The sequence below is a fragment of the Gigantopelta aegis genome, chromosome 8 (genome assembly GCF_016097555.1).
Source record: "Gigantopelta aegis isolate Gae_Host chromosome 8, Gae_host_genome, whole genome shotgun sequence".
Taxonomy (NCBI): Eukaryota; Metazoa; Mollusca; class Gastropoda; order Neomphalida; family Peltospiridae; genus Gigantopelta; species Gigantopelta aegis.
The window spans coordinates 43650885-43677752 of record NC_054706.1 but is presented as its reverse complement, the minus strand read 5'-3'; the positions used below and the strand labels follow the sequence as shown (position 1 = coordinate 43677752).

General features: G+C 37.9%; 1 protein-coding gene across 1 annotated transcript; it reads left to right on the top strand.

The window, feature by feature from the left end:
- Positions 1-17: 17 nt before the first annotated feature.
- LOC121378868 (alcohol dehydrogenase class-3 chain H-like) lies at positions 18-26868 on the top strand. The gene is made up of 11 exons (XM_041507220.1): positions 18-149; positions 2098-2199; positions 5446-5587; positions 5902-5989; positions 6585-6717; positions 8943-9029; positions 10784-10913; positions 13699-13829; positions 15048-15183; positions 15495-15633; positions 26143-26868. The coding sequence occupies exons 1-11, from the start codon at positions 129-131 to the stop codon at positions 26174-26176; spliced, it is 1143 nt and encodes a 380-aa protein (XP_041363154.1). The 5' UTR covers positions 18-128; the 3' UTR covers positions 26177-26868.

Below are 26868 nucleotides of genomic sequence, written 5' to 3'. Positions count from 1 at the left end.
TTGGGCCATTTTAGACCATCATTTTAAGGGATTAATAAGTCTCGCGTGAGACCAATGTATAAAGTCCACGCTTTTCTTTAAAAAGATTTACCTAGTTTCTGAGTTTGTACTACACTTAAAGACGAAAAATGACTGAATTTGTCGGAAAGGTTAAGACATTTTGTGACATAATAACATTATACTTGTGTATCACACGATATTTGCTACTGTCAGCACACTCCCCGTCGGTGGGCCAATTTGCCATTTGGGCAATAATAAAAGTAGGCCTACTGTAAATGTCTGTTTAAAACCCCAAATTTAAAATCTCAACGGTTCGTGAACTAAATGTTGACATCGTCAGGAGAAACCTAAATTTAAATACAGCAGTCAAGTGAAACATGAGAGTTAAAAGATCAATCACATATCAATAGTGATCAAGATAAGCTGACTGGGACTGGGAGGACTGATAAAATAAAAATATAAAAAGTTCAGATAAAAAAAACAACAACTAGAGTTAAAAGAATCATAACATCACCAGATGAGCTGCCTGGGAAGACTAACAAACAGAAAGTTAATTACTGCTTGGGTCATACTCATTGAGTCCTGCAGGCCACATTGTATTTAAAGGTTTTAAGCGGTGTATTCAGAATGATTGAATGCTAGTTGACTTGCCCCACACTGTTTAGTCAACTCCTATCAATGAATATACCAATATTTTAAACAATAATTTGCATTAAATATTGTTGAATATGCACAGCAGTCTGAGTCTGAAAGCCCCTGATCATACCTTTAGTTTAAAGAAATACAGGACAAACTCGCAAACGTTAAAATAGGCTGGACAGTTCATTGTAATAGATTATTATTTATCTGATATTGGGTCTCTCCAATATAAAATCATTTAATAAATAGTCATAATAGAGTTTCATTGTAATATTAATAAATAAAATGACACCTAAGTTGTAGATGTCCATTTTTAATTTTGTCACAATTATTTATGTACAGTAAAGTTTGGGGCGAGTTGTCCAAACACTGGGGTGAGTTGACCAAACACTGTTTGAGGGTGAGTTGACAAGCATTCCTCACCCTCTACCAACTCGCCTCAGTGTTTGGACAACTCCCCCCAAACTTTATGGACGTCTACTACTTTGGTGTCATTTTATTTATTAATATTACAGTGAAACTCCACTATTATGACCACTTATTGAAATGGTTTTATATTGGGGAGATCCTAATATATAAACAATAATCTGTCAAGCCTGTTTTAACGACATTTATGAGTTTATCCCATATATCCTTAAAGGAATGATCAGGCAAGGCTTTTGAACTCATGACTGGTGTGCATATTTAACAATATTTAATACACATTATTGTTTAAAATATTGGTATATTTAATTAATAAAACAGTAACGAGTTGACTAAACAGTGTGGCGTGAGTTGACCTGCTCCCGAATGATTCTATAATGTTCAGTATGGACTTATCAAGATAAACAATCTTTTATAGTACAGTGCAGTTGTAACTGTGTCCTGTTAAGTTGAAATGAGGCACCACATGGGATGATGTAAACTGTTTATTGTACAGAATATTGTGTCTGTGATTATTAGGTGGGTACAGAATTGTTGAGTAGTTTGTTCTACATACTGAATTTTGCAGTTTGTTCATGTCAAACAGTAGACTACAAAAGTGGTACTTCAGTCTAGACTGTCTTTTATTTGGTACATTTTATTGAAATGGCACAGCTAAATTTAAATGTATGATTGGAGGTGTCTATGTAACGGAATATATATACATATATATATATATATATTTTAAAAAGCTTTTACTTTTTTGAAATTTAACTACGTAATGTAAGATTTATTAGTTTTGTTCAAATATTAGTGATATCCATTTCTAGTGGAACAGGATCCCATTGAAATGGCAAGTTTAGCAGGAAATAAATTTGCTAAATTCAGATTTTAATAATTAAAATAACTACAGAAATATGAGTTGGGCAGCTTCTGCCTTAAATGTAATAAGTACCATTAATTTGTGACACAGAATAGCTTGGATCTTGTTTAGCAGAGCGTCTTTTTCCTGAGGTTGATACATGTTGATTTAAGAAGTTTTACTTGGTGTTTCAGACAATCACCTGCAAGGCTGCTGTGGCCTGGGAGGCAAAGAAACCACTCGTTATTGAGACTGTGGAGGTGGCACCACCAAAAGCAGGAGAAGTCCGAATCAAGGTATACACACATTACATCGGGTGTCACATATTAGTGAGATTTAATTTAACACTGCATTTGTGAACAGCTATCAATCAAGGCTCACCCTGTCCTGTAGATACGATAAGGTAGCGCTGACATTGACAATCTTCTGTTCAGGTAACTGAGACGTAGGCGAAAGTTTCAGTTACAATACCGTAACTACCTGTCCTGTTGTCAAATTAGCCATTTGTTAACTTTTATGCAAAGTAGCTACAACATTTCTTATTTGGTTAATACAATAAAAACTGTTGATTGTAATGGTATCACTTTGTACATTCTATCAAATTTATTTTAGTGATATCCAGTCAGAATTGAATAAATCATATAACAGCACCAAAAAAAGTAAATATGTGGTGTGTTATGTCTACACACTAGATGTAAATATGTGGTTTGTTATGTCTGCATGCTAGATGAAAATGTGTAAATATGTGGGGTGCTATGCCTACACACTAGATAGAAATGTATTATTATGTGTGGTGTTATGTCTACACACAAGATGAAATGTGTAAACATTTGGGGTGTTAGTCTACACGCTAGATGGACATGTGTAATTATGTGGTGTGTTATGTCTACACACTAGATGGAAATGTGTTATGTGTTGTGTTATGTCTACACACTAGATGGAAATGTCTAAGTATGTGTGGTGTTATGTCTACACACTAGATGGAAATGTGTAATTATGTGGTGTGTTAGTCTACACAATAGATGGAAATGTGTTATGTGCGGTGTTTTGTCTACACAATAGATGGAAATGTGTAATTATGTGTGGTGTTAGTCTACACACTAGATGGAAATGTGTAATTATGTGGTGTGTTATGTCTACACACTAGATGGAAATGTGTAAGTATGTGGTGTGTTAGTCTACACACTAGATGGAAATGTGTAATTATGTGTGGTGTTTTGTCTACACACTAGATGGAAATGTGTAATTATGTGTGGTGTTTTGTCTCTACACTAGATGGAAATGTGTAATTATGTGTGGTGTTTTGTCTACACACTAGATGGAAATGTGTAATTATGTTATGTTAGTCTACACAATAGATGGAAATTTGTTATGTGCGGTGTTTTGTCTACACACTAGATGGAAATGTGTAATTATGTGTGGTGTTTTGTCTATACACTAGATGAAAATGTGTAATTATGTGTGGTGTTAGTCTACACACTAGATGGAAATGTGTAATTATGTAGTGTGTTATGTCTACACACTAGATTGAAATGTGTAATTATGTGGTGTGTTATGTCTACACACTAGATGGAAATGTGTAATTATGTGGGATGTTAGTCTACACACTAGGTGGAAATGTGTAATTATGTGGTGTGTTTTGTCTACACACTAGATGGAAATGTGTAATTACTAGTATGTGGAGTGTACACGCTATATGGAAATGTGTAATTATGTGGTGTGTTTTGTCTACACACTAGATGGAAATGTGTAATTATGTGGTGTGTTATGTCTACACACTAGATGGAAATGTGTTATGTGCGGTGTTATGTCTACACACTAGATGGAAATGTGTTATGTGGGGTGTTATGTCTACAAACTAGATGGAAATATATAAACATGTGGGGTGTTAGTCTACACGCTAGATGGACATGTGTAATTATGTGGTGTGTTATGTCTACACACTAGATGGAAATGTGTTATGTGTTGTGTTATGTCTACACACTAGATGGAAATGTCTAAGTATGTGGTGTGTTAGTCTACACAATAGATGGAAATGTGTTATGTGCGGTGTTTTGTCTACACAATAGATGGAAATGTGTAATTATGTGTGGTGTTAGTCTACACACTAGATGGAAATGTGTAATTATGTGGTGTGTTATATCTACACACTAGATGGAAATGTGTAAGTATGTGGTGTGTTAGTCTACACACTAGATGGAAATGTGTAATTATGTGTGGTGTTTTGTCTACACACTAGATGGAAATGTGTAATTATGTGTGGTGTTTTGTCTATACACTAGATGGAAATGTGTAATTATGTGTGGTGTTTTGTCTACACACTAGATGGAAATGTGTAATTATGTGATGTTAGTCTACACAATAGATGGAAATTTGTTATGTGCGGTGTTTTGTCTACACACTAGATGGAAATGTGTAATTATGTGTGGTGTTTTGTCTATACACTAGATGAAAATGTGTAATTATGTGTGGTGTTAGTCTACACACTAGATGGAAATGTGTAATTATGTAGTGTGTTATGTCTACACACTAGATTGAAATGTGTAATTATGTGGTGTGTTATGTCTACACACTAGATGGAAATGTGTAATTATGTGGGATGTTAGTCTACACACTAGGTGGAAATGTGTAATTATGTGGTGTGTTTTGTCTACACACTAGATGGAAATGTGTAATTACTAGTATGTGGAGTGTACACGCTATATGGAAATGTGTAATTATGTGGTGTGTTTTGTCTACACACTAGATGGAAATGTGTAATTATGTGGTGTGTTATGTCTACACTCTAGATGGAAATGTGTTATGTGCAGTGTTATGTCTACACACTAGATGGAAATGTGTTATGTGGGGTGTTATGTCTACAAACTAGATGGAAATATATAAACATGTGGGGCGTTAGTCTACACGCTAGATGGACATGTGTAATTATGTGGTGTGTTATGTCTACACACTAGATGGAAATGTGTTGTGTTGTGTTATGTCTACACACTAGATGGAAATGTCTAAGTATGTGTGGTGTTATGTCTACACACTAGATGGAAATGTCTAAGTATGTGGTGTGTTATGTCTACACACTAGATGGAAATGTGTTATGTGTTATGTCTACACACTAGATGGAAATGTCTTAAGTATGTGCAGTGTTATGTCTACACACTAGATGGAAATGTGTAAGTATGTGCGGTGCTATGTCTACACACTAGATTGAAATGTCTAAGTATGTGCGGTGTTATGTCTACACACTAGATGGACATGTCTAAGTATGTGCGGTGTTATGTCTACACACTAGATGGACATGTCTAAGTATGTGCAGTGTTATGTCTACACACTAGATGGACATGTCTAAGTATGTGCGGTGTTATGTCTACACACTAGATTGAAATGTCTAAGTATGTGCGGTGTTATGTCTACACACTAGATGGACATGTCTAAGTATGTGCGGTGTTATGTCTACACACTAGATGGACATGTCTAAGTATGTGCGGTGTTATGTCTACACTAGATGGAAATGTGTAATTATGTGGTGTATTATGTGCTTGTTTTAGATCCTGGCTACTGGAGTCTGTCACACAGATGCCTACACGCTGGATGGATTTGATCCTGAAGGTCTCTTCCCGGTGGTCCTGGGTCATGAAGGTGGTGGAATTGTCGAGAGTGTTGGTCCAGGTGTCACCTCTGTGAAAATAGGTAGGCCTTAACGGTAATTGTTAAAATGGGCTGCTTTAAGTTTGGTGAATACTGTTGCACTGAGAATAAATGTTTTATACATCCACACTCTTCTATATGCTAAATAGTCATTCAGTGCTGTAACATCATTTTAGATTGACCAAGGATATTTACCTTATTATGTACATATGACTAGAATTGGTTTAGTTTGATTGAAACATCAAAAAGTAGAATATTTTGGTCACAAAAACTGTTTGCCTTGATTTGATTAAAATCTCTTCAGATTTTTTTTTTTTTTTTAAATATCCTAATAGTGCTGTCATTTTAAATTGCAGGTGATCATGTGATACCACTGTACATTCCACAGTGCTACGAGTGCAAGTTCTGCAAAAGTGCAAAGACCAACCTTTGCTCTAAAATTCGGTGAATATCTGATGCAAATATTTAAAGTGGATAGACCACCGATTTTCTTTACCCTAAGTATTGAATAATATGCTCTTAAATGGACATTCCTGAGTTTGCTGCAATTTTTAAGATGTTATCGACTAACAGAGACTTCTTAACGATTGTAATTGCATATCAAATATGTTTTTCTGCATAAAATATTAGTGGCTGTATATTAAACGTGTTTTTGACCGTTCTAATATTTGTACTAGGTTAAATTTCATTTTATTTCCTAAAATATTGTGTTTTCGTATGTACGAAATTATTTGAAGACAAAATCCAGTTTGGGCTTCTCAGAAATATTAAGACGACCAGAAACACGTTGAATATATAGACACTGATATTCTAAAATAGAAAATATATTTAATATGTAAGTTTAATTGTAAAAATATTTTATTGGTGGAAACATCTTACAATGGAGCAAACTCAAGAATGTCCCTTTAACCTACATAAGTATTAAATAATAAACAGATTTGGTTAATTTTAGTGACAATTTTTTTTGCAGATGTTGAATTGAATACTGGAAAAGTATTTTTACTGGACAATTTAACAGTAGTTAATGTTTATTAATTAGGTCGACTCAAGGAGCTGGGTTCATGCCAGATGGGACATCTCGTTTTACATGCAAAGGGAAACAACTCTTCCATTTCATGGGGACGAGCACGTTTTCTGAATACACAGTGGTGGCAGAGATTTCTGTTGCTAAGGTAGGAAGTAATGGATATTTGAAATGATAACTTATCTGAATACACAGTGGTGGCAGAGATTTCTGTTGCTAAGGTAGGAAGTAATGGATATTTGAAATGATAATTTATCTGAATACACAGTGGTGGCAGAGATTTCTGTTGCTAAGGTAGGAAGTAATGGGATTTGAAATGATAACTTTTCTGAATACACAGTGGTGGCAGAGATTCCTGTTGCTAAGGTAGGAAGTAATGGGATTTGAAATGATAACTTTTCTGAATACACAGTGGTGGCAGAGATTTCTGTTGCTAAGGTAGGAAGTAATGGGATTTGAAATGATAACTTTTCTGAATACACAGTGGTGGCAGAGATTTCTGTTGCTAAGGTAGGAAGTAATGGGATTTGAAGTGATAACCTTTCTGCATCTTAAGCTAAACACCAAACACTTTCATTAAAATCAAATACTAAAGCTAGTGAAATCTCTTCTTCATCTGCAGAATATTTTACTGCCATGTTTATTTGAAATAATTATAAATATTTAATACAAAAATACAATGTACAGATATATTGTATAGCAAGCTTGTTTAAATATTATAAAATATATTATAAATATGTTTAAATATTGCTTTGCCCTGATCAACAAATGGTGCCAGAATAATTCAGTAGCATTGTCTGTGTCTGTCATGTAATTACTTAACTAGCCTACGTGTAATTCAACCCTTGCAACTGCCCACGGCAATCAGCAATGCCATGGAATTTTTAATTCTCCACAACACTTTTTTTGCCTTGGACTACCGTATATCGCTGTGTATTAGCCATTTTTTGGAAATGTAAAGTTAGAATAGTGACGTCACGGCTCGACTCGATCTATTGTCATTATTGTGCTCTGCATTTCCGCTTTCATAAAGGTTTAATATTGCATTTTAACACAAGCTATTACAAATAAAAGATATTAAAATTGTATATATATGTTCATCTTTAATAAATGTTGGTGTTTAAAAGTTATTTAGTAATATTTATCTGTTTAAACAACAATAAATGGTGACCGATCAAAACAATTTCGGAAAACTTCGCAGGTCACGTGTCATTACAAAACTGCTTACTAAACCGGTGAACACGTTAATTGTTCCAGCTTCATTTGTTTTGTTTGTCGGCTTGGGATTAATCGACACGGGTGGTTGGGTATGGTAGGGTATAGCCGACTAGTAATGAAAAGACCGATTAGCACAATCAACAATGCAAACAGTCACTGTGTTTTTAACGTGTGGCTGCAATCAAGAATGTTTAGGTATATTTCGCTATCTTGGTACTTATATTTTACGAGAAATAAATTAACCGGACACCGTTTCTATAAATAGAAATCGGCTACTGCTTCCGGATAAGTTTGCTGTGACAAATGACGTTTGAAAGCAGATGTACTTTGTCATTTTGTAGAGACCACACAGACATCTGACTTGGTTAGTTTTATATAGGGGGGTCGGCTTATATACAAGGTCGATAATTTTAAAGCCGATTTGGAGGGTGAAACTAGGGGGTCGGCTAATGCATGGAGTCGGCTAATACACAGCGATATACGGTATATTAATTTTTTTCAATGGCATGGTTTTTTTGCCGTGTACATCTACTATTTAAATATACTAATATGTAAATTTGTGATTTTTTTTTTTAATTTTACATATTTAAGGCCAAACAAAATAAATTTCTGGTCTCTGGGTCAGCGCACACATCAATTTTGTTGGTTTTGTTTTAAATTTCCTGCGGTATGATGTTGCTTTTTGCTGGGGTTTTCTTCCTATGATGTAAAACTGCATTTGGAGTCAAAATGTCATTGTGCATGAACTAGGATTTGCATTCTGATTTCAATTGAAATATGTCCCTTATTTCAGTATCAAATATACCCACCTTTTCTGTGCAATCCATTCTTTAAAAAAAAAAAAGCTACATTGTCATAACAATTCTGGAACTTGGTCTGACCAGAGACTGACTCTTTTTTTGCCTAATGCTCATTTTCTCAATATGGAAATTCTGAAGATGCAACATCTTGCCCTGATTCAGTAATATATACACTTAATGAGAGACATACTTGTACACTGAGATTGACATGGAAATACAGCTGTGAGTGACACTCTATCATCCTAAAGTAGGTGAGACTTTTCATTCTTCTATTAAAATTATAGACAGGTTTTATATTAAATATTGTTTCAGTGTTATTGTATATTTTCACCATTATTGATATGTGGAATTGTAGGTTGACCCGAGTGCTCCTCTGGACAAAGTTTGTCTCCTGGGCTGTGGAATATCAACAGGCTATGGTGCTGCTCTTAATACTGCCAAGGTCAGTCTGAGTAGTTGTTGTAGAACACAGACCAACATTAACCTTAACTGGATTAATTTTTGACAAAAACCACATGGAGTGGGTACAAGGTTTATAATTTTTACTCACATATATTCACTTAATGTTTTATACATAATACATAAAATAAAGTTCATCTTTGAATCTGTAAGTATTATTTTAATGGATTTTCCTAATTTTTATGATATTTTAGATCACTTAATGTTGATTAAAATTAGGTAAAAAATTGAAAAAATCACATTTACTTAATTCCATTTGTGGCCAGCTGTCCAGTATTTATGTCCATTATTCCCAATAACTGGTTTTCTGACCAGAATTTTTTTTTTAAACGATCTCTGAAAATGACTGCGACGTGCTGCCATTGTTGTCAAGTAAAAATACTGTATACAGTATACAATAATGTGCAGTGTAATCCAACAGCTGTGACTGTGAGCTGATGCAGATTAATCTTGGGAATCGGTTGAAATTTCACCATCAATCATCGGTTATAATCAGCTGACACCAACCAATCAACTTTCAAATATGCAATTGATTACAGTTATATGAACATTTAACATTTGCTATTCTGCCAACCTCTTCTTACTCTCACTCTCTCCTATGTAACCAGCCTTATGATTCTCTGCTCACTTTCCACCTCCTCCCTCCTTGTTCACACCCTTTTAATATGTCCACTGTAACCAGAATTCGTGCATCCTCACATCCATACCATGTGCGATAATTCATACCGTACATATAATAGTATATGCACATATTACAAACATAAGAAGGGTTTGAATTATAAGGACGATGCGCATATTGTTGTGTTCACCAAGATCTAGACCCTACAAATGGCTAATTTTACCTCTACTAATGCTAATATCTTTTTTCTTTATGTACACATGACAACAAACCACAACATATTTACATCAATTACAGCATCTAAACTGAATGAACAGTTGCAGTGAAAATGTTCCCACACAATCGAACCGATTGATTGGTAGAGCCTAATCTATCAGTGTTCGATAATAATCAATTGTTGGAACATCACAAATGCAGAATATAGCTCTTGTGTGGCGGTGTTGAATCAGCCTGTTCATTTATATTTTGATGTGCTTTTCTGAATTAACTTAGAACTTTACTTCTACAAACTTGTATACAAACATAATAAATACAAGAAAAAACAAAAACAGTGGTAAAGCGTTCACTTGATGCACAGTCAGCTTAGGATCAATCCCCGTCGGTGGGCCCATTGGGCTATTTCTTTCTCCAGCCAGTGCACCACGACTGGTATATCAAAGGCCATGGTATGTGTTATCCTGTCTAGGATGGTGCATATAAAAGATCCCTTGCTGCTAATCGAAAAGAGTACTGGTAGCCTATGAAGTGGCGACAGTGGGTTTCTCCTCTCAATATCTGTGTGGTCCTTAACCATGTGTCTGACGCCATATAACCTTAAATAAAATGTGTTGAGTGTGTCGTTAAATAAAATATTTCCTTCATTCCAGCCAGTGCTCTGTAACTGGTTTGCCATAAGCCGTTATATGAACTCTTCTGTCTGTGTGAATTAGACTCCCAAAATCATAAGCAACTTGGCCAATTTTGACAAAAAACAGATAGTTTAATTCATGTCTCAGTTAGCCAAACAGCTACGTTAGCTTTTTGGAGAATTCACAAATTCAATGACGGCTAAAACATTGAACATATATTTTTGGAACTATGGTAATATTTTTTACTTATTTAAAAATGTTCTTTTCTAGGTTGAAGCTGGCTCAACCTGTGGGGTGTGGGGACTGGGAGCGGTCGGACTGGCGGTCATTATGGGCTGCAAGAAGGCAGGAGCCTCGAGAATCATCGGCATCGATATCAATCCGGATAAGTTCGAAATAGGTACAACCATTCACTGAACTCTACAGGGAGTCCTTCAGTGATTTCACATGGAGTGTATGTCTCTATCAACACACATGCCAAAAAAAAAACACCCAGTAATAAAAGATACTGTTTCACTTGAATTATGAAAATATCTACATTTGATGATGGTCAAATAGACCTTAATAGCTATTTTATGTCAATGGTCTAGAATAGCTCAAAGTATGTTCATAAAGTGAGGATTTTTAGCATTTCTTAAATGGTAGATATTATTATATTCCACATTTGTGAATAGATCAGAAATATAATTGGGGGTTCCATTGTGCAGACTTTTATAAATTAGTACACGGTTGTTATATTGAATAACTGTTTTTGTTTTATCCACTTTAACTGCCGTAATAGAGGGACAGATAGAGAGAGAGGATCAGCTTTTGAACTCATTCTAGCAGCAATTTTCTGAAGTTTCAGTAGGTGGTTAAATCAGTCTTCATTTCATGTCCCCCAGATTACACAGCATTAATAGTAAATAAGTCCATTATTCAGGGCTTCTAGAATTATTTGTAAATTAAAAATACACTAGCTATGGGATCAGTGATTTAAAATCACTAGCCACAATTAAAAATTCACTAGCCATACTTTAAGTCAGTACAATTTTACTAATAGCCATAATCGGATATATCACCTAAAGACTGGGATAGAGCTTTAAAACCATTAGATGGGGGCTTTGGGGGGGGGGGGGAATAGTTGGGATTGGGGGGGTGTTTGGGGAGTTTGGGCAGGATATTAATTTTTACAAAGTAAGACTTAAAGGAATGCTTAAGCAAGGTGTTTGGACTGGTATATATATTCAACATTATTGTTTAATATCAACAAGTATAATCTTATATTTAATTAATAAAACGGTTAAACCCCTAAAATGATAATGGACATTATCAGCCATCTTGCTTTATTACTGTAAATAATTCTGTAAAACCCTTGATTAAGTAGACTTTCCCATTTAAATTCACAAAATTTACCAATTACATAGTCCCAAAGAAAAGAAAATTATTGCTTGGGTATCGTGAGTGGTCGTTTTTGGTCCAATAGGCCTAATAATATGCATTTTTTCTTTGGATTTTTTAAGAGAAAAATACTATAACCCCATTTCGTTCTATTAATGCAAATTGAAATACAGGAGTGGGTCGGAGCTGACGTCACTTCACCCCAAGTTACAATTCCAGACGCACCGAAAACAAAAGAAAATGGCTGTCCCCAGTTAGCAGGAATAATCACTTTTTTTTTTTTATTAACTCTAAAATTACACGTTTTTCATTTCTTAAAGTGTCAGTATGTGTTGATGGTCCAGGTATGCATCTTTCCAACACATATGGCTCATGTTTGAGTTTACTCTCCCTTTAAATGCAGCATTTTACAAAAAAAAAATTCACTAGCCATCGAGTATGTACATAGTAGTTATTTACTAGCCCAACATTGAATATCACTAGCCATTGATGTGGGGCTACCAAAACCTAGAAGCCCTGCATTATAAAAAAGTGTTCTGGCTTCTAAATTATAGCATCTGATAATTCTTATTAATTATAGTGTGTATTAATTATATATGTGTGGAAATTAGGGAACAAACGGTTTAGTTGATCTGTCCATTTTAACTTGTTTTCAACTTTCACACCTGAAAGGTCAGTATGTTGTAATAATTCTGAATTTAATGAAAGAGATGCAAATCTTATTTCTAGTTCCTATTGTCATGTATTTTGTTTTTGTTAGTTAATAAACATTTTATTGCTAAAATAAGAAGGCATGTTGGAGAATGTGAAGATAGAGTTATAACGTAAACAGAAATATTTGGAGTTCAGTACATGTGCATGCAAGGAGCGATTAAAAAGTTTAGCCTAACTAGGATGGACTTGCCATACCTGTTACTTTTCAAAATAGTCCCCTTGGAGGTTCACACACGTCTTCCAACGATACTGCATTGCTTGGGTCCCCCTGACAAAGGAGGAATCGTCCTGCAGGTTGACAAAACTTAACAGCCGAAACGACATCAGTATCAGTTACATAATACCGACCACACAGAACACAGATGAAAGAAAAACCATGCTGGATCAGTGAGGGATCGATATGGTGGAATCCACAGTCAGAGCAGCCATGGTTGATGGAACAGTGCATCTTTTGTGAAAACTTCGTCATGAACAGCACATTCATCAGGATGTTCTGAATTCTTTATTGCAAGATGTCTACTTCACTGCATCAGGGTCCCATTCCATGAAGTGATCTTAGCCCTAACATCACCTTAAGTTAGTTCAGAACTACCATACACACTCCAGGTGATCTTAGCACTAACATCACCTTCAGTTAGTTCGTAACTACCATACACACTTCAGGTGATCTTAGCACTAACATCACCTTCAGTTAGTTCGTAACTACCTTACACACTCCAGGTGATCTTAGCACTAACATCACCTTCAGTTAGTTCGTACACACTCCAGGTGATCTTAGCACTAACATCACCTTCAGTTAGTTCGTAACTACCTTACACACTCCAGGTGATCTTAGCCCTAACATCACCTTAAGTTAGTTCAGAACTACCTTACACACTTCAGGCGATCTTAGCACTAACATCACCTTAAGTTAGTTCATAACTTAGCACTAACATGGCTTCATAGAACGGGACCCTGGGACGTAGCTATTGGTCTTGGATAATCATGTCATGCACCTGGTACCTTCCTAGTTAATCCAAGAACTTTTTATACACCCCTTGTACGTTTTGCATGACATGCTATAAAGCCATTGATTGTTGTTGTTTTTCTAGCCAAGCAGTTTGGAGCCACCGAAATGGTGAACCCTAAAGAACACGACCGTCCCGTACAGCAGGTCCTGGTTGACATCACGGACGGCGGACTTGACTACACGTTCGAATGTATCGGAAATGTTGCTACCATGGTAGTTCATCTTTTAGTCATCACAATTCTCGTCTTGTCTTATTATTTACAATTGTCACACACTTTACCTTTAATTTCACGAGGGACACATTTAACAAAAAGTGGCATGAGTTTATATTTTTGTTTATTACCTAATTATGTGTATTTTCATTCGCTTAATGTTTTATACAGATAAACTTTCAAAACCAATGTACATTACTTGCTTTGTTTTGTTCAGTCAAGATCATTCCTAAAAATCAAAGTTGTATTCAATGATGTACAAAAAAAGGTTTAGTTTTTTTTTTTTTTTTTAAAGAAAAAAACACCTGCCAAAACCCCAACATTTTGTTATTTATTTAAATGTAATATGAAAATAGAAAATTGAATACAAATGCCATTTCAAACATGTTTAGGTTGGAAGTATAACAAATCCTGAATCAATGATTATATATTTAGAACTGATAAAAAGGAAAGAATGTTTTATTTAACAACACACTGAATAAATTTTAATTATGGTTATATGGCGCCAGACTATGGACCACACACACAATGATAAAGCCTCCACACAATGGGCTACTCTATTTGGTAATGGATTTTTTTTTTATATATATATATATATGCCGCATCCCACCGACAGGATACTATGGTCTTTGATATAATACAAGTTGTGGAGCACTGGCTGGAACGAGAAATAGTGCTGTGGACCCACCGACAGGGATTGATCCTAGACCGACCATCCATCACTGGACTATGTTCCACACCTTAGTACTGACAAAGTCGTTGGTCAGCAGTGCTGATCACCAGCAACTGACCAGGACCCAATAATAAAAAGTAGCACACTATACTGATAGGTCGGTCTGGGATCGATCCCTGTCGGTGGGTCCACAGCACTATTTCTCGTTCCAGCCAGTGCTCCACAACTTGTATTATATCAAAGACTCTAGTATCCTGTCGGTGGAATGATGCATGTAAAAGATCCCTTGCTGCTAATCGAAAAGAGTAACCCATGAAGTGGCAACAGCGGGTTTCCTCTCTCAATATCTATGTGGTCCTTAACCATATGTCTGACGCCATTTAACCGTAAATAAAATGTGTTTAGTGTGTCATTAAATAAAAGATTTCCTTCCTTCCTTCCATACTGAAAGTGCCAAATTAACCATTAACCCAATTTGCTAACATTGCACCTCTATCTAGTGAAACGTTAGCAGACTGAACTAGTTGATTTTTTTGTCAATTACAGAGAGCTGCACTGGAAGCGTGTCACAAGGGCTGGGGGGTGTCAACCATCATAGGAGTGGCTGGAGCTGGGCAGGAAATCTCGACTAGGCCATTCCAGCTGGTCACTGGACGTGTGTGGAAAGGATCTGCATTTGGAGGTACACGCCATGGTTTGGCTTTTTCAGTGTCACAGGGTTCATACATTTGTCACTCTTTTCTGCTTGACATAATTTTAATAGTGTTTAAAACCAATGACCCTAGTTATTAGAAAATGTACAATATTTTTTAGATATTACAGGTTTTTAATGTTAATGTTCTTTAAAAACAAAAAACTCATTGTTTCCAGTTGTCATGGTGTAGTTAAAAAATTAATTTAAAAAAAAAGATGTTTGTACCTCAGAAACTATGGCCAACAATTCTAAGTGCACAATATTTAGCAAAGATAAGTGTTTAAACATTGTATTTATAGGGTGGAAAAGCCGAGAGAGTGTTCCCAAACTTGTTCTCGACTACATGAAAGGAGATATCAAGGTTGATGAGTTTGTAAGCTTTACTTTGACTCTTGACAAAATCAACGAGGCATTTGACTTGATGCACAGTGGCAAAAGGTAAGATATTGGTAAAATAGATTGTTGGTAATGTATGAGAAAAATTGGTATCTGTAGCTTTAAAACATATTATAAAAATTTTAGAAATTATGAAAAGTTCTGCTTTGAGAATTAATATGTCATGATTGGCATTTGGAGACCCACAGCATAACAAAATTAAAGATCAACTTTATAATAAAATTCCGAACTAATGGCTGGACAGTTTAAATCTATTTTACTATACTTTGTATTCACAATGAGTAAAAAGTGTTATTCCTACTTTAGCTTTTGTGCAAGTGCTGTAAAAGTGTCTTTAAAAATACCTTTATGCTAAACATTCCAAACTATATCTAAAAAGAAGGATGCCATATACGTGATGTCATTTTAATGTTTTGACTTTCCAGTATTCTCAAATCAAACAAATTATGTCAGTATTCAAGAAAATATAATTTAAACTATGTTACTAATCAAGTACATTTAACTTTATTCATGTTACTTGGGCCTTTTTCCTTTTAGCCAAAAAGCAATTTTGAAGATGGATTTCCAGTAAAAAAAAATTTTTTTATTGAAATAGCCTTTATTTAACTACATTTTGGCAGAAAATAAAATTAACCTTTAAGGCTATTTTTTATTTACAAATTGGCTGTGTGTGTGCTTAATATTAAAACAGTATTTCATACCCTTTATTGACTGCTCCTTTTTCGTTGTTAGATATTCCACAACCCCAGAGATATGTTAACTAGTGCATTTAGTGTTTAAATCCATAATCATATCCGTAGCACTTCATCATATTCAAATGGGAACATTTATAGATTCTCATTTTCAGGCCATTCCGTGGTATTTGATCCATGGGTGTGAAAATTTCAAAATGATCTGTTAAACTAAGTTTTTATTATAGCTTAAAGTTAACACCCTTAAGCACATACAAATATACTTTTATTGCCAATTTATTTATGTTTTATGGGTTTTAATGACAGTTTTATTTGAAGAAAAAATCATTTGTAAGCCAGGACGTGACATTTGTTTTTTGGTAATATTTCATTACTGTTATGTCAAATGTAAAAATTAGGTATCAGGACATCAAACCTAAAGTACACTACATATGAAAATACTACTTTCCCTTCTTTCATATCATAATTAGTATACTGTAAATCATGTAATTAATACGTCATGATATTATTGCGTCCGTACATGAGTGAACAAAAATGCGTATTTTTATTAATGCGTCTGGCAAAAGTCCACATCACATAAAAACCACAGTTGTGTTATTATTATATTGTTTGGACTTCATCTTTCATGTTAAAAGAAGTCAGTAGTTGAATCACAGCTACTACATAACCTGAAGCTAATCGCATGGTGGCTCGACCAGGAAGCCCTAATTACTTAAAGTAGTGTAATTAGTATAACTACACTTTATTGTTACGGGTATGCCTCGCACTTTTGTGTGGTGATTGCTTCTAATTAATCCACCAGTAGGAATAAAAGGTAAACGGGTCGCTATTACATGCACAATATTTTACGCGAACGCAGACGTATTATTCTAACAAATGTTTTATACTGATTTTATACACTTGATGCGCAGCACAGGAATAGACGTTAACAAATGCGATATATTGCAACAGTGACAACCTGTGACCAGTCTAACTTAAATGCCATGTAAAGAGTCGAGCTAAATGGTTTGAAGAAATACGCTCGGATTGTTGGTTGCGTTATATCATTTTCTACTGTTTCATTTTTAAAGGAATATATTTAGTAATGAAATTTGTTGATTATAATTTTACAAATGTTCAAAATAGTTTAAATGTATACAGTAATCCAGAAGTGTAAAAAAAATTGAAAAATACTCACATCGCAAAATGAGCTTTTTAAAAACAAAACATTTGGAACATCACTGTATTATATAACCGCTATGATATTCCAGGAAAGTGAAAATAGAATGGCAACATCGAAACGAAAGAAAGATTCTTGAAGTATTCACAAAAAGACATTTAACTAAAATTGTTTTTGTATTTTGTTTCATCTTTATATTATAAAAGTTTTATTTTATTGAGAAGTATTATAGTAAAATCCTGCAAATTTTTTTGTATTGGGAATGAGACTAAACAAAATGCATCAAGTTATTATTGCGTCGATGAGTTCGCCGCATTTTTCGCATTAATTTCATGATTTACAGTATTAAATTATTTTTCAAAATATATAATGTCACTTCCTGGCTGATTTGACATATAAAAAGTTAGTTTTATTTAAAAACTATTTTTTAGAAATAAAAATCGTTTTTAATTCTCCTACTCCATGTTCCAAGTATAAATAAAAGGTATAATGAAGATTGGTTGTATTAAATGATTAAAATAACCACCTCAAACTTTAAGCCAGGACGTGACATTGAGCCAGGACGTGACATTCAAGATGCCATGTTAAACTTAGTAAAGATTAAAAATGTATTAAATCTCTCTCTATAGAGAAATTGTCAAAACTTACTAGATAATGCACATGTACCTAAAAGAAATTACTTTTATTTTCAATATTTTTGCTCTCACCATTATGAATTGGAAACGGAGAAACTGGACGATCGGGGGAGCATGATAAAATATTTAACATGGACTTATGTAGATACAAATATACTATTATCAATTAATTCTATGTTTTGACCAAACAATGAATTATTGATAATCCACCAATTTAAAGAATCTTGTATTTATACCTAATGTTCCATTTTGTGAATCCAAACTGGTGTACACATACAATAAATATTGTGTCAAAGAATTGTTCAGATACAATGTGCTGCTAAAATCTTAAGTTTATTCCTTGGCAGATGCAGGTATCCAAACATGAATTGGAATATATAAACCAACATTTATCCAGTGAAGGATGCAATTGATAGAGATACATGTGGAAGATAAAACTTGGGTTGGGGGGATTCAAATCAATTGTATCGTTGACATTTTTGCTATTGTCATTCATCAACAGTTTATATTAATATACATTGTTCATAGTTTGGCCTATCAGATAATGATGAACAGAAAGAAGAAACTGTCAAAAAACTATAATTTCTGTACTGACTGGGGTTCATATTTTGAATTTCAATTAAATCAGATGATAAAAAAAATACCAACAAAAGGCAAAATATAATAATATATTAATTCTACAATATATGGTAAATTGCAAACAAGAATTTACACAATTAAATGTCTGGCGTACCATAAATTTATTCAGTGTCACTGATAGTGTATCTGTAGATATATATCTCAATGCATGTTAAAAAAAAAAATTATACATTAAAAAAATTAAATATACAAAAATTAAATTAAAATTTTAAAATAATAATGTTAAAAAACTAATTTTGACGTGCACTATAAATGAAGCTTTACTGATGCAGGACATGTAATTTATGAGAAATGTAGCTACATTTGTACAATCAATGTTGAGTTAAATGCAAAAGTTGATGCTGCAGCCAATGAAAACGTTATACCTACATGTATACAGGTACTTCATCTTTTTAGTTTGTACATGTATTGTAATGTAAAGGTAAGACAAACATCACCAGACTCGGCAACATCAGGATAAACAATGTTGACAGTATGGTCACTTGTTATAAAAAATATGTTATATGAATATTGTACGAGAACCTTTTTTTTTTGCGACAGTTCAATTAATCAGGATTTTATGCACTTATTTTGATGATAAGAACACTTAAAACAAGTAAATTTCTATAGACATTACCTGTCCTCAAACAAGTGCACCTCCCCCCCACGCAAGTGGTCTGGTCCGAACATCCCAACAGCCAATGGGATGGCCTAAATTCTTCTACTGCATACTGCTCTCTAGTTCCGGTCACATGACTGTAACTTCCTTCTTTTTCTCTTCGCGAAAGGGTCTGGACGTCTTTTGTTTGGCTCTGTTTGGAGTCAACTTTTTTTATAAGACCTTTGGTTTTGTATTCGTGTTTGGGTGAAATGTTTTCACCTTAAATTTCGTTAGCTTCGTTAGCTTTCGTATGTTTCTTTTCGCGTATTCGCTTGACTTTTCAAGCGTTTATTACATGAAATGTTGTTATATTGCCGGTTGTCGTGTCGGACGCCATTTGCAAAATGGCGTCTGTATTGACTGGCTTTGTGTTGGGTGGAATGTTTATTTTTTTCACCTTATTCGTTAGCTTTCGTTAGCTTTCGTATGTTTCGCGTATTTCGCTTGACTTGCCAAGTGTTAATTACATGAAATGTTGTTATATTGCCGGTTGTTGTGTCGGACGCCATTTGCAAAATGGCGTCTTTGTTGACCGGCTTTGTGTTTGTGTCATGGATTCTTTTCTTTCTCTTTCACAGATTGAAAACTTATTATCATGTCAGATGTTAATGTTCAGCGACAGGTACGAGCGTGCCTACGCTGTAAGAAGTTCACTGCAGGCGGCGACCCTCATGAATTATGTCCGGGTTGCCGTGTTCCTTGTAGCCTCTCTTCGAGATGCGACCTGTGTTCGGGCCTGTCTACTGTCGAGTTCGCGGCTTACTTGAAGGTGCTGTCGGCGAGAGCCAAGAAAGTGGAATCTTCGCCATCAATTGCGGACTCCATAGCAGATGTATTACGTTCGATGCTACCTACTATGCTGAAAGAGACTATGGCGTCAATGGCGGCCTTACCACAACCGGCGGGTTTGGGGCCAGGTCCGGTTCAAGTCCCCTCTTCGGGGGGTGCGGCTCCAGGATGCAAGACTTCAGATGACAGGCCTGCAGTTCCTACGCAGCCCTCTGACAAGCCGACTCAATCAGTTAGGCGTTCCACGGCCTCCAAGGATCACCGATCTTCAAAGTCATCTTCGGCGCAGCGGAGCCGGGACCGGAGCCGGGCTCGTAGCCGTTCCCCACGACCTGCACGTCTCCCTACGGGTTCCGTGGATCGGCAGCGCAGACCTTCTATTGACGCTTCAGAGGGTTCTCGACGGGACCGTCCACGGTCCGGTTCACCAGTGAATTCTGTTTCGGCGGATCGATTAGCCTGTGCTCGAGTGCTTCGAGACTTTGGAGATGCAGCGCCTACAGCGGTTTCCGTCATTGATGAGACTGAATCTTCTGACCATATGAATATGAGGGATTGCTTGGCGGCAGTCTATGACATGTTGCCGTCCTTGCCACATCCACCAACGCCGTCCAAGAAGGGACCGACACCGATGATAGCGACTGATGTCCCTCCGGAAGATGTGGTGATCCGTTCCTTGGCAGCCGGTACACTCGTATCCGAGGTGGCGACGGATTTAGACCGCACTTTTAAAGACACAGCGTCTTTCGTCGCCTTCCCGACTTGGGGTCACCGTATGTATCCGGTGTTTGACATGGCCTTTACAGATGTAGCTCCGTCCTTGGATGAAGATGTTCACCGTCTTGGGAAGTCGTCAACCGTGGATTTGACGGACAAACAAGTACAAGCCATGGATACTGCCCAGAGACGTTGCTTGTTTGTGTTATCTTACTTGGACGTTTTCCTTGCGGCGATGGCCACCCAGGCAAAAGATGCACGGTGCTACGCGCTGTTTCAGCAATCGGCGCAGATGCTAGCTTTCCTGACGTCTTCGGTGACTTCGATGTCCTCGATGTTAATGCAATACCGTCGCCAGGCTTATTTAAAGAAATCCACTTTGGATTTCCAGCATAAGAAGGAGCTGTTAGCTCAACCGTGGTCCGCAACGAAGCTGTTTGCAGGCAAAATTTCTGAGGTGGTGAAGGCCAATGATAAGGACCAACAGTCGACAGCAACTGTCAAAGCGTTGCAACTTATTTCGACGTTGGAATCTACAAAGCGGAAGTCTACATTCACACCACAACCACCATCTAAACGCTGGAGAGGTTCCTTTCGAGGTCAACCTTCTCGAAGGTTTCCGGTCAGACGACCATCCGGTCCGCCAGCTCGGACCCAGGGGAAGCCTGGTCGACGTTGACGCCAGCCAACAGATCGTGGACTGCTCAGATTGCTTCAACCTACGCCCGCCCCTGATTTTGAACCAGAACAACGATTTGGTTTTGACGCTTCCGGTGTGTACCACACCGGTCGGAAGATCCATGGTCGGAAGTCGACTTTGCCGTTATTGGCGAAACTGGCAGACACTTTGCCAAGATCCGTTTGTCACGTCGATCTTGAAGACGGTATCGTCTGCCATCCCTCCATTGACCACTTCACCTCGAGAACCGCGGCATTCCGTTGCGCAAGTCAAGGTTCTACAGGAGTCCGTCAACAAACTGGTGGAGAAGGGAGCCGTTCGCAGCATTTCGGAAGTACACTTAACACCCGGATTTTACTCGGACATCTTTCTCGTACCAAAGAAAGATTCTCCAGAGCTGCGAATGATTCACAACTTGGCGGTCTTCAACGACCACTATCTGTCTCCTCCTCCGACCTTCAAGATGTTAACGTTGCGAGATATCATAGCCGTGATCAGACCGGGGGATTGGCTTGCCTCGCTAGATCTCAAGGACGCCTACCTGCACGTTCCGATGCATGCCGATTTCCATCACTACCTGCGGTTTGTGCTACAGGGTCGGCATTACGAATGGACAGTCCTGCCCTTTGGGATATCCATAGCGCCATGGCTGTTCACCAGAATCACGACTCCGATGTCACGCTTCCTGCATCGCAGAGGTATATCCTTTTACCCATACCTCGACGATTGCCTGATGAGGTGTCACACCAAGACAGGGCTGACTGCACATGTTGCCTTCATCATGGACTTTCTCAAGCAGCTGGGTTGGATTATCAATATCGAGAAATCTCGACTGGCTCCCACGCAGTCTCTACAGTTCATAGGCGCTTGGCTTCGACCCGACCTGGGCCTCGTTCAAGTTCCTTTAGACCGTTGGGAGAAGATCCAGACCATGATTGTCATAGCCCTCACCGCTCCAATGACCTTCCGCGGTTGGCAGAGTCTCCTGGGTCTCCTCACTTCTGCCCAGGATTTGACACTCAGAGGTCGTCTCCAGTTGCGGCGCTTGCAGATGTTTCTCAACCCGTTTGTTCGTTTCAACAATCCGGACTTGATCATCTCACTCCCAGACGATCTACGCTCCAGCCTGCAGTGGTGGCAGCTCCGATCGAACGTCTTAGAAGGTGTCTCTATGCGGGCCTTCATAGCCACTCATCACCTATTCGTCGACGCGTCACTGGAAGGTTGGGGAGCCCATCTAAGCAACCAGACTACTTCAGGGCTGTGGTCTCCCGGCGAACTCGGACTCCACATCAACCTGTTAGAGTTGTTGGCAGTCTACTACGCTATCCTTCATTGGCGACAGATGTTGACGGAAGCCTCTCTCATGGTGGCCACAGACAGTACGACCGCGGCGGCTTACATCAATCGTCAGGGCGGAACTCACTCCAGCAGTCTGCTGCAGTTGACTTATCGTCTCTACAAGCTGGTCGACGAAATTCCATTGCAACTTCGGGCTCGTCATATTCCAGGGGTTTGCAATGTACTAGCCGACACATTGTCCCGGCCATCGTCTCCACAGCCGACGGAGTGGATGCTCCATCCGGAAGCGTTTCGATGGGTGTGCGACAGACTTTGGACACCAAACATCGATCTTTTCGCCACACGATTCAACCATCAGTTGAGGGTTTACGTGTCTCCGGTACCGGATCCCGAAGCTCTGGATCTCGACGCATTGGCCATCAGCTGGGAACAGATGGACGCGTACGCTTTTCCTCCACCAATCCTCCTTCCAAGGGTGCTTCAGAGGTTTCAGCTGTACCATTGTCGCCTGTTGCTCATTGCTCCGATGTGGCCATCCAGGATGTGGTATCCAGATCTAATACGTCTTGCCGATCCACATCCTTTACCGCTGCCAGACTGGGATCATCTGTTGCTGCATCCCACGTCAAGACTATACCATCCACGTCCGCAGTTGTTCCAACTGCACGCGTGGACTTTATCTCCAAGAGTTTGAGGAAGAAAGGTTTTTCTTCACAGTCTACGGCGGCCATTTTGAAAGCGCACAGATCATCTACTACTGCGGCTTACAACGTCAGATGGCTTTGCTTTCACCGATGGTGTGTTGGGAAAAAACTCAAACCTCAGACGATACAGATACCTCGTCTTGCTGATTTTTTGCTGTATCTGCGGACCACTTTACGATTGAAGGGGTCTACCATCGCTGGGTACGTTTCGGTCATCGCTACTGTTCGTGATGTCACTACTGGAACGAAGTTATCGGGTATTCCTGAGATCCATAAGATGATCAAAGGGTTTCGCCTTGAAGATCAAGTACACCGGTTTCGGCCACCAAGATGGGACCTGAATTTGGTGTTACGAGCGTTATCGACCGCACCTTATGAGCCGATCGAGTCCTCTTCCCTGCAAGATTTGACACGGAAGACGGTGTTTTTACTCGGTTTCGCCACGGCTGCTCGTGTCTCAGAACTTCATGCTCTTGATGTAGATTTGGTACGTTTTCACCGAGATCGGCGTGCAGTCAACTTGGGGTTACTCATGAACTTTATTGCAAAGAATCAGTTACCAGACCAAGCGCCTCGCTCGTATGTTGTGCAGGCCCTCTCCTCTATCGTTGGTCCGGCGGACGTTGAGGACTTGGCGTTGTGCCCTGTTAGAGCCCTGCACCAGTACATCGAGAGGACCAGATCTTTTCGACAACATCGTAAAAGACTTTTCCTTTCCTGTAACCAGAGTCGGTTGAGGGATATTACCAAGAACACGGTGGCCACCTGGATCCGGTCTTCTATCCTGACCGCTTATCAGAAGGAGGGTTTACCTGCTCCGTCTGCTTCCAATCCGCATGAACTCCGTGCCTTGGCTGCCACGATGTCCCTGCATTGCAACACATCCATTCAGCACATCATCACTGGCTGTTTCTGGGCGACGGACTCCATCTTCGCCAACTATTATCTGAGGGATGTCTCCACAGAAGACGTTGAGGGGTTCCATCATCTGGGTCCGGTTGTTGCTGCACAGACTCTGTTGAATACAAGCCGTCCTTGTCGCCGTTGATGTCTGTCTGATTCTGGGCTGCATACCGAGATGTCCACCGAATCGACAGGTGAGGATTGCTTAGACTTTTGTTCTTTTGCACAGTTCACGCACTGGTGCCGGAACTTTTGTCTCGATAACCTTAACTCTTCACTGCATGTGGTTATTGGTTGTCGTTATTGAACTAACAGATCTTTGGTGTACTAGACAGAAAACATTCGGGGGTCTTGTTTTGTTCAATGTTCTGACGGATGCACCTCATTAGGTTGTCGCTTGTTATTGAAAAACTATAACACTTCAATACGTGAGGGTTACCTAACACCTGCATCCCTGGTGGCTACGTCTTCCCACCCTGTCAGAACCAGCATGAGATGTGGCTTCCGCCTCCTGGTTCATGTGTTCTAGGAGCCGTACCTGCCACTGCTGACGGATGCCACCATTCTGGTTGTTGTTACTAACATCACCTGCATTGGTCTGTGACGGGCATCCCTAGGAGGAGGGTTTACCAAGGTTGGCCTTATTCTTCCACTAGTCAGCCTCTTTCCGGTTGGGGAGTTATCACAAGCATCTACGGATCTCGGCACCCACCACCATCTGTTGAATGCTGCACTTGTTTGAGGACAGGTAATGTCTATAGAAATGGAGAAAACTTGAGTGTTTTCTCTTTTATAGATACATTACCTGTCCTCAAACAAGTGCACCTCCCCCCCACGCAAGTGGTCTGGTCCGAACATCCCAACAGCCAATGGGATGGCCTAAATTCTTCTACTGCATACTGCTCTCTAGTTCCGGTCACATGACTGTAACTTCCTTCTTTTTCCATGAGCGCATCGCACGGAGAACAGGAAGCGGGGAGGCCCGGGCGGGATGCATGCTTGAGGACAGGTAATGTATCTATAAAAGAGAAAACACTCAAGTTTTCTCCATATCATTGATTTCATAAATTAACAGTGTTTCATTAATAGTATTTGATATACATATCATTTATTAGTTGTATAAATGAACTGGACAAAAAGTCACGTCCTGGCTCCTACTAAAAAAAAATTAAAAGTAAATGTTACATCATAAAGAATATATTTTTAGTAAATTGCTATACAGCATTTAGAAATAGACTGGATATTGTGTTAAACAGTGTATTTCAATAAGCAAACATTCTATCAGGAGAGCAGAGTTTTGGAATTTACTGCAGTGTTAAAAAAGTGATGTCCATTTTCGTCACGTCCTGGCACATTTTACTTTTCACTTTATAATTATTATTTTTTTGTACAAAAACAAAATTAGGACCGACATGCTTAAACTACTATATGTAATGAGTCGATAAATGATAAAACTGCATTTCCATTTAAAAAGGATTTTTAGAGAAGGAGATCATAAGAGTCAGAATGTCACGTCCTGGCTTAAATCATTACCATGGAATGGCCCTTTCATGGATAAAATGCTCAAAATCAGGGTAGGTGAGCAGTTTGCCTATGGAAAAAAACCTATTTAAAATTGCCGTAGGTAAAACAATGTGTACGTTTTAGCCATGTATACTCGATACATATTGAATGTTTATTTTATTTTAACAGCATCCGCAGCATTATTTCCCTCTCCTGTTGCTAGCAACACAACTCTACATTCATTGATTTACGCTGGCGACACACTCTACATTCATTGATTTACGCTGATTCATGGTGATGGCTTTGCATGGTGGAAAGTTGATCTTTAAGGCCTAGATGCAGACAGCAAAATGTGCATTTGTGTGATTATTATCGATAATAAAATTAAAATAGTTAAGTTCTATTAATTTACTGATTCAACGTACCGGTATTTCTGCTGTGACTGTAAAAGCGACAAGACTCGAGTTTTTAAATACTATGGCACATTTTTCACTATTAATCATTTTTAGTAATTAAAATCAGTCATTAATTAAACTTTACTGTTTGGAACTTTATGGATGTGTATGTAGCAATGATACTTGCATTATATTGGAATAGGGTAAATATCTACAAGGTCTAGCTGTTTGAAATGTCTGCTCACAATAAAGTTATTATATCCTATTTGATTTAAATTATCATTATATTGGAATAGGGTAAATATCTACAAGGTCTAGCTGTTTGAAATGTCTACTCACAATAAAGTTATTATATCCTATTTGATTTAAATTATCATTAAATGATGTATAATAGTAACCAAATGTGACAAATGATACCCACTGGTCTGGATCCAGAAACAGGACGAATGTATTCATAACGAGGCTTTTTGTTTTATTGTATTACTGTTTGCTAATGTGTATTAAAGAAATCTTGATTATC